Source organism: Pteronotus mesoamericanus, unplaced genomic scaffold (assembly GCF_021234165.1).
Source record: "Pteronotus mesoamericanus isolate MK-2021 breed Mesoamerican mustached bat unplaced genomic scaffold, CSHL_Meso_final contig_164, whole genome shotgun sequence".
In the NCBI taxonomy this organism is placed as follows: domain Eukaryota; kingdom Metazoa; phylum Chordata; class Mammalia; order Chiroptera; family Mormoopidae; genus Pteronotus; species Pteronotus mesoamericanus.
The window spans coordinates 30,993,873-31,007,458 of NW_026555065.1; the positions used below are offsets into that span (position 1 = coordinate 30,993,873).

The window sequence follows — 13,586 nt, forward strand, 5'->3', positions numbered from 1 at the left end:
TTAGTTTTTCCAGTTCATGCGATGATTTCTCAATTTTCGAATGGCTGATTTAATATCTTCATTCCTCAGAGAGTAGATGATGGGGTTCAACATGGGTGTACAAACAGTGTAGAACACAGAAAGGAATTTATCCACAGAAAGTCTGCTAAAAGGCCATATGTAGAAATAAATGCAAGGCCCGAAGAAAAGAATTACCACCGTGATGTGGGCAGTTAATGTAGAAAGTGCCTTGGATAACCCACTGGAGGACCGACGCCAGACAGTGATCAAAATGATGGTGTAAGAAATAATTAAAGCCAAAAAACAGCTCAATGATATCAGACCACTGTTAGTTAGTGTCATAATTTCCATTTCATAAGTATCCGTGCAAGCCAGCTCTATCACTAGGGGAAGGTCACAAAAGAAACTGTCTACTTCATTGGGGCCACAGAATGGCAGATCCACTGTAAAAGCCAAGTGGCTCACAGAATGAAGAATGCCCACAGCCCAAGAAATAAACACAAAGATTATACATAGTCTCCCATTCATAATTGTGCTATAGTGTAGGGGCTTACAGATGGCTATAAATCTGTCATATGCCATAGCTACAAGTAGCATCATCTCACTCCCAACAAAACTATGAAGGAGGAATATCTGGGCCATGCAACCCTCAAAGGAGATAGTCTTGTACTCTACAAAAAAGTCCACAAGCATCTTGGGGGTTGCAAAGTTAGATTGGCAGATATCAATGAAAGAAAGGTTACTGAGCAGGAAGTACATAGGAGAATTCAAATGGGAGTCAGAGGAAATGATAATAATAATCATGATGTTGCCCAGCACCGATATCACATATACCAAAGAGAAGATGGCAAAAAGGAAAAGCTGAAGATCCCAAGAATTAGAGAGTCCCAGAAGCACAAACTCAGACACCACTGATTCATTTGTGTGAGCCATGTATCCAATCTACAGTAACCTAAATTTAAAAAATCAGGAAAATATCACACAGTGGTTGCTACTATATCTAGTAAACATACAAAAGAAATATAACCAGCTTTCAATTATAAATCAATTTAATTTAATGAGATAATATAAAAAATTGGCTAATATTTAACACTTGAGACTGCTGTGAAGAGAGTAAGAAGTGTGAAAAAAGGGGATTAGGTATTGATGCTATCATAACTAGGAGCATAAGACACACATATTAAAAAAATAAAAATATAAAATCAGAAATAAGAAAATATAAGTGGTGCATTAATACCATAAATATTATAAAGATGAAAGAAATTAAAATGGAAAAGTAAGGCATGATGGAGTAGGAATTGCTTTAAGCTAAAAGTTTTTAAACATTTTAAATTTGCTAGCCAAAACTGAAGGTAAGGGCAATTTCAAGCAAAAAAATAAATAAATAAATAACAAGAATAAAGATACAAAGGTAAAAAGGCAGTTCCATTTTTAATTTTTTCATTAGTAATTTATTATAAGATTACAGAGATGAGGAGGGAGGGTGGTAGAGAAGAAGAGAAGAAAACTAATGGTTAACAGCATGTTAGATAAAGTTAGTGGTATTATGTATTTTTTAAAAGACCTTTTTATCTTTGAAAAATGATTTTCTGAAAATATCCAAATTTCCTACCAACCTTTCCAATATCTAATAAATGATAAGGTTGTCAGCCTTCATTTTTCAAAATATAGGCAACAACTAGAAAATCCACTCCACACTAATTCTCTATGATCTCTTAATCCAGGTAGAAAAGACTAAGTCTAAGTTCAATGTTATATCTCATTTTTTTCTTAATATTTAAGGTAGGTGTCCCATTAGTAAAAATGAATAACATTTACCATTTACTAGGTGTGTGACTGACCTTAGAAGAGAGAACTAGGTTATCTCCAAAGCTATTTTTACCTCTAAGCTTCTAAGTACAGAGGCAATAATGTCATAAGAACATATGGAAGTTTTAAAAGTCACTCAGAATTCCTTGGACTACACACAGAACATCCAGAAACTTCTTCATAAATGAATCATCAAATTTTTATTATCAGTATACCTCAGTATAGAAGTGTTTTCAAACTACAAAACATACCATAAGAAAAAAACTTCCCTATTCCTGGTGTAAGGCCAACTTTGATACTTAGAAGTTGATGTTACATTAATATTGATCTTTAAATTATGTCAACAGAAGTCCAAATACCTTAAAGAAGCATACTTTTTCTTTTAATTATTTTGTCTTATAATAAGCCTAGGAGATAAAAAGCAATAAATGATATCCTTATTGACTATGATGTTATTTTGTGTAGCTATTCCTTCTTCATGCCAGGCAAATTTTGATAGTCAATAAATACTTGTTTAACAGATGACTAAGTATTCTCTGACTAGAAAGCAAAAAAGGGACAGAGAAGAAACAGATAATGGCCATAGAATACTTCCCTTTCTTCATCAGATACTGATCCTATTATTATCAGGGCTGCCCTAACGCAAGGCAGTGGGACAGTCATGTAAACACAGAAATGGAGAGCAGGGATTTGCCTCTTCCAGGTAGAGTTTACAATTTGACTGAGACAAGACTGAAGTCCTCTTTGCTGTCTTCTAGTTTCTGATTTTGCATCTAGAGGGCAATTTACCAATTATTTATGTAGCCCAAACAATACCTTCAAGTGCATATATAATACTTACATTTTTATAATTTCTCCCAGTTCTGCCTTATTTTCCCCAAATTTGGTGTCCCATAGTTTGTTTCCAAGCTTCCCACTTTCTGCTATGAGTCTTCATACCAAAAATATTTACAGTACACTCTTCACTTGATGCATTTTAACTTGGTCCCTGCCTGGTCCTGTGCAGAAGCAAACCCTTCCGGCTCTGCGGTTGTGAGTGCTCAGGTACTGCTGCCCGGACCATCCAAATACAGTACCGTAACGTAAGGCAATATAAAGCCTTCTATCCTCATTTCAGGAAGATGATTTCACTGGGGAAGTGAGAATTCACCCTTTAGGGATATGAGGTCACCCTGCAGTTAAGAGTAATTATATTTTACAAAATAATTTTTGCATGTGAAAAAATGAAAATAGGCCATCTTCTTTGACCACACACAAGAATAAATTCAAAATTGATCAAAGTCTTAAGTGTTAGACCAGAAACTATAAAAATCCTAAAAATAACATAGGCAGCAAAATCTCAGACATTGTTCGTAGAAATTTTTTATCTGATATATCTCCCCAGGCAAGATAAACAAAAGAAAAACATAAAAAAATGGGACTATATCAAAATAAAGTTTTCAGAGATATGCAAATTAAAACCACAATGAGATACAACTTCATACCAGTTAGAATGGCCATCACCAACAAATTAACAAACAAGTGCTGGCGAGGTTGAGGAGAAAAAGGAACCCTAGCGCACTGTTGATGGGGATGCAGACTGGTACAGTCACTGTGGAAAACAGTATGGAGTTTCCTCAAAAAACTAAAAATGGAACTGCCTTTTGACCCAGTAATTCCACTGCTGGGAATATACCCTAAGAATTCCTAATCACTAATTCAAAAGAACCTGTACACTCCAATGTTCATAGCAGCATGATTTACAATAGCCAAGTGCTGGAAGCAACCTAAGTGCCCAACGGTAAATGAGTGGATCAAAAAACTACGGTACACTTTCACAATGGAATACTACGCAGCAGAAAGAAAGAGCTACTACTCTGCAACAGCATGGATGGAACTGAAGAGCATTATGCCAAGTGAAATAAGCCAGGGGGTGAAAGACAAATACCATATGATCTTACATATAGGAGAGACCTAATGAATAAAAACAAACTAATGAGCAAAATAGAACCAGAGGCATGGAAACATGGAACAGACTGACAATGACCAGAGGGGAGGCAGGAGAGGGATAACAGTGGAAAGAAGAAGGGACTAACCAAGAACATGTGTGAATGACCCATGGACATGGACAACAGTGTGAGTATTAACTGTGGGAGTGGGGCTTAGGTTGGGGGGAAGAGGGCAAATGGGGAAAATTGGGACGCCTGTAATAGCATAACAATAAAAAAAATTCTAAAAATCAGAATATTTCACTCTTGGAGAGACAAGTTCTTAGCAGTATATGCCTCACCAGGAATGTTCAGGTCTCTGGTAATTTTTCCCATTCTCTCTCCCTAGTCGCCGTTAGTCTCAGTTACCTTAATGTAAAGACTTCCACCAACTTCCATGTCGTATCCTGGTAAAAATTCATCCATATGCCATGTTGGGAAACGCCCTGTCTTGTTGCAGGAACTGTAACCCCGCGGACAGGCGGGAGAGCCCCAAGGCTGGAAATAATCAGGAGGCCTTGGAGAAACAGGCTTCTGAGACATAACCTGCCACCCCCCTCCCCCGCCCCCCCGCAGGGGCATGGCTTCTGCCTCTGCTTTGCTGTGTGATGATCAGTAATCCCTGACGGGTAAGTTATCTCATGCAAGAGATATCAACCTAAGACAGATTTCAGATTTCAGATTCCAATCGAGTATGGGCAGCAGACAAGAACTTGAGGGACACGGAGAAAGGGCAAAAAGGCCCGCACCCCTCTGCTCGGCTTTGACATGGCTGGAGTTCTCATTCTGTCTGAAAGAGGTCTCCCTGTCCCTTGGCGGCTCCTACCCACGCCATGCTCAGGCTCAAAATAATACCAGATATAATCCTAAACCAGATCTGGAGGTTCCCAGAGAAATCAGGCCTAAAAGTAAATTCTTTAAAGTGTTCTTTGTTCTTCCCTCAGAAGCTCTAGCCAGCTCATGCTGGGAAGGAAATTTACATTATTCACAGACCCTACCCCTGTACCCTTAGGCACTCTTATGTTTACTACATTCTCATGTTTAGTTGTTTCTCATTTACTAGCCTCCTCTTGGACCCATGTAAATCAGTGTGTTCCTGACATTTGTTTTCTTCAGAACATTACCTATTCTCTGTGAACATTAACATATGGATGTAATGAGATAACCTGTGCATTCCTGTTATCTAGCCCCACTAATAACCTTTTCAATAAAAGCCTTTGAACAAAGGGACTGGGGCCTTCCCCACTAGCGGGATATGCCACATCCTCTCTCCTGGCAAACAGAGAAGTGTTTGGGATGACTCCATGACAACCCCAGGACAGGCTCTGTGGGATTGTGAGCCCTGCTCCCATCTCACCTGGCCCTGGACGGTAACCCTCAGATCCAGAAGCATCGCGGTCCCTGTGATGCGCTCCCTGTGACGAGCTCCATCCCCGCCCCTCCCCCAGGCAGCTGCTCCCCAAGGCGGTGCACCCGTTTCACCACCGTGCTACAATGCCATTCAGGGGAGCAGGCATTAATAAGGTCATTTCAGGGTATGGGAGGAGAAGGGATTCTGGGAAACAGCTTCAATGTTCAAGATGATGGAAAAAGAAGAGAAGAGGCAAAAGGGAGTCCTATTTCCAGAAATTGCTGGGCTAACGGTTGAAAGTCAACTTACCATGTTTCAGTATGCTGGTCAAGTAAGCAAATTCAAGGTTATACAGGAGAGATTGGCAAAAGATAAGAAGAAGTGGGATAGCTTTTCTCCTGTAGCTTCCATATAGAGTGCAGACTATATGTTTAGCACACTTTTTCCACCATAGAAAAAATAAACAAGACAAAACTTCTGTCAAACTACCAGAAAAGGCTTTAAAGAGTTCCCATAACAGGAACTGATCAAAGCTGGTCTGTTGCTTACAGTCTGCTCTCACTTCCTTTGTACTTCCCCATGAACTCTACAATATATCCTCATGTATCTATCATCCTACTCCCTGGCTACCTTCTTCAACACAATCTCTTTCTCCACTACTACTGATTTTACATCTTGTTCTCTAAAAGTAGTAAATGACATCAAACTCCTGAGTTCACTAGGCATTTGTATCATCCTCTGCTTTGGCCCATGCTGTTCCTGCCCTATTGTATATTTCCTCCCAACATGGCCTTTCAGATCTGATCAAGCACTTTGTCTCTCAAGCTTTCTTTGACTTTGCAGGCACATTTGGACATGCTTTCTTCCAAGTCTCCATGTTACTATAAATGTATATCATGCTAATTATGATAATTCACTTTGATTAGCTTTTTAATTAAGTATAATCTTTTACAATCTCTTAAGGGTAGGTACAATGTCTTATTATTTTTGTTTACAAAGAACAGAGAAGTTCCTGATATGTAAAAAGGGGCAAAAAAAAACCCCCACCCCATTTCTTGGGTTATCTTTACTGAGAGAGGAGAGTAAGGTGCCATCTGTTTGAAAAGGCAGAAAATTCTACTTATGATAATTCATCTCTCTACCAACTAATGCTGAACTTCTTCAATAAGAAGCCATTCCTATCCCCTGCAATTAAAGATACACTTGGAAGGGCTAACATAGCTTTCCAATGTACAATGAAATGCAAATAATTAAAGGCAGATTTCTACTGGAGTGTAGTCAAGGAAAGAGAATCAGGACACAGGAGAAGAAAGACATTAGAAATAGAAGTATAATAGATTTTTTTGTACCCCATTTGGCTTAAATCCTCATACAGGAATAACTTGTAGAAATATTAATGTTCCCAAGTGGTTTAATAAATGTCATTTTCAAGACTGAGGAGGCAAGAGTGGATTATCTCAAAGGACCTGAATAGACAATTCACAGACATGCAAAAGGCCCAAAGACATATGGAAAAATACTCAACTTCACTAGCCATAAGAGAGATGCAAATTAAAACCACAATGATATATCACCTCACACTGGCCAGAACGACAGTTTTAATAAATCAAAAAACAAGTGCTGGAAAAGATGTGGAGAAAAGAGAATCCTAGTGCTCTGGTAGTGAGAGTGCAGATTGGTGCAACCACTTTGGAAAACAGTATGGAGTTTCCTCATAAAATTAAAATGAAATTGCTTTCTGATCCAGCAATTCCACTTTTGGGAAATCCTAAAAGTCCCAAAACATTAATGCAAAAGAATGTATGTACCCCTATGTTCATAGCAACATTATTTACGATAGCCAAGTGCTGTAAACAGCTTTAGTGCCATCAGTAGAGAGTGGATAAAAAAGCTGCAATACATTTACACAATGGAATACTATGCAGCAGTAAAAAGGGAGTTCTTACCTTTTGCAACAGCATAAATGGTACTGGAAACTATTATGTTAACTGAAGTCAGACAGCTGGTGAAAGACAAATACTACGTTATCTCACTTATAAGTGGAATCTAATGAACAAAATAACGAGCAAGAGTAGAATTAGAGGCATAGAAACATGAAATAGACTGACAACTGTAAGAGGGAAGGACGAAGCGAAGACTGGTTGAAAGATGGTGAAGGGATTAATCAAAGAACATATATGCGTGACCCATGGACATGAACAACAGTGAGGTGATTGACTGTGGGAGGGGGGACAGGCTGGTCGGAGGGGGACAAAAGGGAGGAAATTGGGAAACGTGTAACAGCATAAACAATAAAATATTTTATTAAAAAAGTGGTTTATCTCAAAGTGAGGGTTAGAGCTGGGCAAGTTATGAAAAGGCATATTAAGCATTTTAAGTTCTTTATTAAGGATGACAAACTGCCGGCATAATACACATGAATGGAGTGGCCTGGTCCAAAACAAGGCAGAGATGGGATCTCTGGTACTCACCTGATCTAAAAACTCAGCTACAGCTTATAATTCTGGCCTAATTTTGGAGGGTTTGTGTTTGTCTTGTTTTTGTTTTTTTAGGAAAACTCATCAAGCTGTATTTTTTTTTTTGTCTGACAACTCTAATTTTAGTAATTAGCTTGATTTCTTTATGAAGCTTCAAAAGGAAGACAAAACATGTTGGGAATGCAGGCAGCTGTGGCTTGCAGCCTGTTGACCTGCACACCCTGCTTCCTTAAGAATGATGAGAAAACTAGGATTAGAAGGGTTAACCTTGCTCCAAACCACAAACGTATTAGGTGATGCCCACCTGAATTCAGATCGGACTATCTGTCTTTAATGGCGCTTTTATACAGTCCTCATTCCAGGAGCTGTGTGTGCATGTGCACATGTGTACACACACACACACACACATACACACACACACATACACACCCCCTACCACAGACCCCTTTGGATGTTCAATGAAACCTAAAATTTTCTCATTAAAATAATATCTCAAAAACATAAAATACCTAAGAGCTCAAAGAAAACCAACTACACTGAAATAGTTATCAAAATATGCTATTAGGACACAGAAATGAGCTCTACCACAAGAAGTCCCAGGGAGAGATTAGGTGTTTATCTGAAAACTTTGGAAATATCTTAGCCAGATGACATATCTGATGTTATAATTTTGTGGTACCAAACTTAACAATATCCTGGACAATAGTTCTACCATGTTTACAAATAAACAATTCTTTCATATTTTCATATATCTGAACAAAGTCTTTCTACCTATAGTTGAAACTTACTTATTAATGTGCTACATATAAAATGAAGAGATAATTATTATTTATTTCCAAGTTGATATTTTTAAATATTTTAAAGCACTACATTATTATATTTTGAATAGGAAAAGACAGACACAAAATATGTGAATAAATTATATCATTTTTAACTATGTAACTTTATTTTAAAATGTTATTGTAATAAAACAAAACATTGACCTACTAAACATTGCATATTTATTATTTTTCCCCTTTCATGCAATCTTAGAATATATTTCAACTTTAAATGAATAAGAACCTCAAAATTATAATACTTCTTTTGAAAAACATAAGCCAACAAAAGACATTAACTGTAGAAATACACAAAAGATTAATAATTGGCACAAATCCAATATTACAACATTGGTTAATATTAACCAAATCAACACATCCTAATTCAGTTTTAAAACCATGCCCTTTAAGGTCAGGTTAGCACATCTCTTTCCATTCCAGTAACCCAATGATTTTTACATAAAACTTAAGACAACAACAATAGCAATATTTTTAGTATTTATTAAATCCTTAATTAGTGCTAGTAATGTTACATATGTTTTGGCTTAATTGTCACAAAATCTCTAGTGGTTAAATTCTATGTGCACATTTTATAGACTAAGAAACTGAGTCTTAGAAACATCTTTGTGCAACGTTGCACAACAAGAAAGTCGTGGGACTGGAATTCAACCTGAAACTGACTGACCCTATCTAATTGCTACATATGTGTCCCTCAAAGACAGAAAAACAAATCTTGTACTTTAGTGGATCCCCAGAACCAGCAAGAGCTTAAACAAAGGGGGCATTCATAAATAATTTTTAAACTAAAGATTGAAATTTCAGAAGCAAAGTCTACATACCAAACAAAGATGATGCTTTTTGCTGAATAATGGAAATGTGGCAAAAATACATATCTACCTTGACCTTTTCCATTCATCTGACTGATTTTGAAGCAAGAAGAAATAATTTATGATTTGATTAAAAGTGAACTAGTATTTCACATTAAAAATGTGGTTTTATACATAGATCCAACATTACATTTCTTCATAAACTTCAGCACATCATTTAATTTTAGATATTATACATTTGACCTGGAGATTGTTTGAGATAAAGCATGCAGAGGCCTTAAAAGTTGAAGATAAATGAAAGAAACTATTAATGCCACCTCTGTCTTTGCAAGATAGAGGCTTATGATTTTCCTCAAAGTACTTGTAAGTGTTTGAATCCAAGATGAGAGATATTTTCCTGAATGTTTTTCATGCACTTCAGTAAATTCAAGAAGATACAACCTGTCAGTATGACTTTTGACAGAAATCTCGAAGTGTCAGGCAATTTAAAGTAGTTCCCTACCCTCTCCGTTAGCAATGGAAAACTGGAAAATGCTCTGTTTATTTTCTGCTGTTTGTCTTAACAAGCCACAGTCTTAAAGACATCTTAAAATTAAAAAATCAAATTCTGTGTGTTAGTGGTTTTACCTGAATGCAATTACTATTATTCAAAAGCATACTACTTAAAAATAATATGCATTGTGTGTAGAGGTCTATGGGGATGGGAAGGGAAAAAGTAAATGACACTTTTGTAATCCATTCTGCCCACTATACATAAAAGTCACAACAAAAAAAATTAATCCATGGTTATTATCCTCATATTAGATATTAAAAAGAGAAAATGAGGCAAAGGGAATCTCCCAGGATAACACAACTAGCAAATGAGAGATCCAAGATTTATTATGAGGTCCATATATGTTTGGAGCAATGAACTTTGCCCGTACAGAGGCTCAGCCTTGAGTTAGCTCTGTAAATTCTCTGGAACTTAGGTTCTTCAGCTGTTAGGGAAATGGATTAATCAGTTGATTTCCAAAGACTGCCTTGTAATAGAAAATATTTTTAATCTAATCAGTAATAAACCAAGTTAGGAAGAATTCTGCTATATATTTGTTAAATTATTTTCATCTTTTCTTCCCAGAGTTTACATTATATTGAAAATGAAATCCAAAACTCAGACTAATAAAACTTTTGAGTATTTTATTTGGAGATGAAAAACATGTCATAAAATTAATAGTTAATAATTTTCTAAATGTTTTGTCTTAGTATTAAGTGAATTCATCACATCTGTGATATTCAGCAAGGTTTTGATGGTTTAAACTTTAAAAATTTCCATTTGGTTAATTATCTGCTATATCAATTATCAAGTGCTGTAGCAATCATACACCCATTAAGAAACTATATTGTTAAATTTCAGATCCTCCAAACTATTCTCTTTTGTTCAAAGTTGACTCAGAATTCAATTAAACCCAGTGAATCAAGATTGTTCAACAATATTCAAAAGAATCTCTTCACAACATCATATTTTTCCATGAAAATATTCTGTTGCTATGAAAAAACCCCCTGTTATGCCCAACTCTCTAAATTAAAGTTTTACATGTGGATACCATCAGAGTACCACGAGGTTGTGCAGCTGAGTGATATGTTCTGGGTTAGAAGATGAATAGACAATATTTTATTTTAGGCTTCTCCAAGTAGTTTATGTTCATAGGATTCAATCTATAAAGCCTGAGTTTGTGTTCACAAATTTGATAATATATGCATTTTTCTATGAAAATAACACATATTTCAACAGGGTTTTAAATGGCTTTATAATCTCAAAGGATTGCAAATACTGCACTGACTTTTAGGCAAGATATTTCATCCCTCTCAACCCTGGTTTTTTATTTTCACGAATTTAGACAGACTGACTTGAAAGGCAGCTTCTAAGTTTAATTTTCTATTGCATCAAGAACAAAACTAATGATACTAAATCTCAGACAGGAGATCTTTGTTCATTGCATTGGATATCTTAATGTGGTCTTCCCAAGATTTAAATATTGGTTACTTAGTTTCTTCATCACAGCTCTTTTCACTTCCTCATTTCTCAAAGTATAGATGAGTGGATTCAAAAAGGGAGTGAAGATGGTATAGAAAACAGAAAGAACTTTGTCCACCAGGAAGTCTGTGAAAGGCCACACATAGATGAAGATGCAGGGCCCAAAGAACAGTAACACAACAATGAAATGTGCAGTGCAGGTGGAAAAGGCCTTAGATGATCCTGTGCAAGAGTGGTTCTTGATAGTAACAAGAACAATGATGTAGGAGGTGAGCAAAAGCAGGAAACTTATAAGAGCAATTACACCGCTGCTTGAGATCATAAAGATTCCAAGAACATATACATCTATACAAGCCAGCTGGATGACCAAAGGAAGGTCACAGAAGAAACTGTCTATAACATTGGGACCACAGAAGGGTAAGTAGAGAGTAAAAGCTAACTGGCTCATTGTATGCAGGAAGCCCACTGTCCAAGAAGTTACCACAAGCCCAACACATACTCTGTGGCTTATAATTGTTGAATAATGGAGAGGTTTGCATATGGCAATGTACCTGTCAAAAGACATAGAGATCAGCAGCACAATCTCAGTCCCAGTGAAGAGGTGCACTAAGAAGATCTGAGAAATGCAGCCCTCAAAAGAGATGGTCTTGCGCTGAGTGAAGAAGTCTGTGATCATCTTTGGAGTGGCAAAGGAGGACAGGCACATGTCGATGAGAGACAGATTGCTGAGCAGGAAATACATAGGGTAGTGAAGTTGTGGGGTTGACAGGACCGTGAGCAAAATCAGGCAGTTTCCCAGCATAGTCATTAAGTAGAAAATGGAAAACATCACAAAGAAGAAAATCTGGAGCTCAGGAGAATCAGTAAGTCCAAGCAATACAAATTCAGACACTCTGGAGTGGTTGAACTGCTCCATTGATCTGCAGACTTTGCTCTACAATGACAAAAATTGAACAGGATGATAGAGATAGAAACTGTAAGTACATATGAAGGAGTTATATCAATTTATAATTTAGTGGAACATTGATTACCTAAAATCCAAATAACAACTATCTCAGTGATGATTTTTCTTTTTGGAATCACTTAACAATTGACCGGCATCAGTACATAGTGGGTTATATTCATCACATACACAATAATATTCCTGTTCTGAATACTGACTAAGGAGTTACATAACCCATAAACTAAGTTAGCATTCTCTACTTAATAGGTCAGGTAAATAAAAAGTTAAATAAGGGTTGAACTCTCAAGTTTCTTTTAAACCAAAAAAAAAAAAAATGCAATTACGTTGAATCCACTATTGTTAAATACTGGATTTAACTAACAGTTGAACATGATTTCAGAAGACTCACATAGTATCTTATGACTGTGATAAATGATTTTTCATTTAAGTGAACTCCCAATTTTCCCAGCTACAGAAAATCCAGTTTCATTCTCATTTCACTTGCATACTTTCAAAATGTTTTGTAGTGTTGATGCTATTTTTAACTATTAACATATAAATGATAAATTAATTTCTTAATTCCATAAAACTACTGATGACCAAATGGATTACCTGTAACATATGACAGCTATTCTCAACCTTGTTACTTTATAATCTTATACAAACATTTAGAAAAGAGAAAATCCTTCTTTTATCTCTCCTTGTGCTACTCAAGCACATTTATTTTTATTGATTAGAAAAAAACCAATTTTAGGACTGGGCCAGGAAATATGCAAGGTAAGTGTTGGGCAGAATATAAGATGCTCCAAACGAGACAAAGCAAACAAAAAAACCCATGTTGATGTTGGTATATCAAAGTAACACCAGAGCCAAATGAAAGAAAAAAAAGAAAGATACTATAAAGACTCATTTTTCAAAATTGACTTTTCAATTTATAGCACATTTCAAGTTCTGTAAATATGCTATGATGTTTTTCATCTAAGTGTCTTTCTGTTTTCCCATTTGGAAAAAATATGGCACTACCCTCGTTTACTTGCACATATTAAAATTGTTCTGTCAATATTGATAAATATTTTTAAAACGTGTCAGAGAACAATATTCCAGAAATCTTAAAAGTGAACTGTGGCAAAATGGTTAAGAAGATTAAAGTGTTCTCAATTGCTGTGTGACCTTGATCATTCTTCAGTAGCCTCTCTAAGACTTGGTCCCTTTGTCTTTGAGAATTAAATGGTTTATATAAAGCACTAAAAATATTTTTTTGTGTGACATTCAACAACTCTCTAGGTTTCACAATGCAAATTTAAGAATACTATGCAAGAATAACCAGTTTGTTTTATTATAGTAATAGTAGTAGTAATAATAATTGCAGTAAAAATATTCTAA

At 36.1% G+C, this 13,586-nt stretch overlaps 2 protein-coding genes across 2 annotated transcripts; both read right to left on the reverse strand.

The window, feature by feature from the left end:
- Nucleotides 1–933, reverse strand: LOC129064093 (olfactory receptor 4K1). Its single transcript, XM_054565170.1, has one exon. The coding sequence runs from the start codon at nucleotides 931–933 to the stop codon at nucleotides 1–3; it is 933 nt and encodes a 310-aa protein (XP_054421145.1).
- A 10,283-nt stretch (nucleotides 934–11,216) lies between these two features.
- Nucleotides 11,217–12,176, reverse strand: LOC129064094 (olfactory receptor 4K2-like). Its single transcript, XM_054565171.1, has one exon. The coding sequence runs from the start codon at nucleotides 12,174–12,176 to the stop codon at nucleotides 11,217–11,219; it is 960 nt and encodes a 319-aa protein (XP_054421146.1).
- Nucleotides 12,177–13,586: the final 1,410 nt, after the last annotated feature.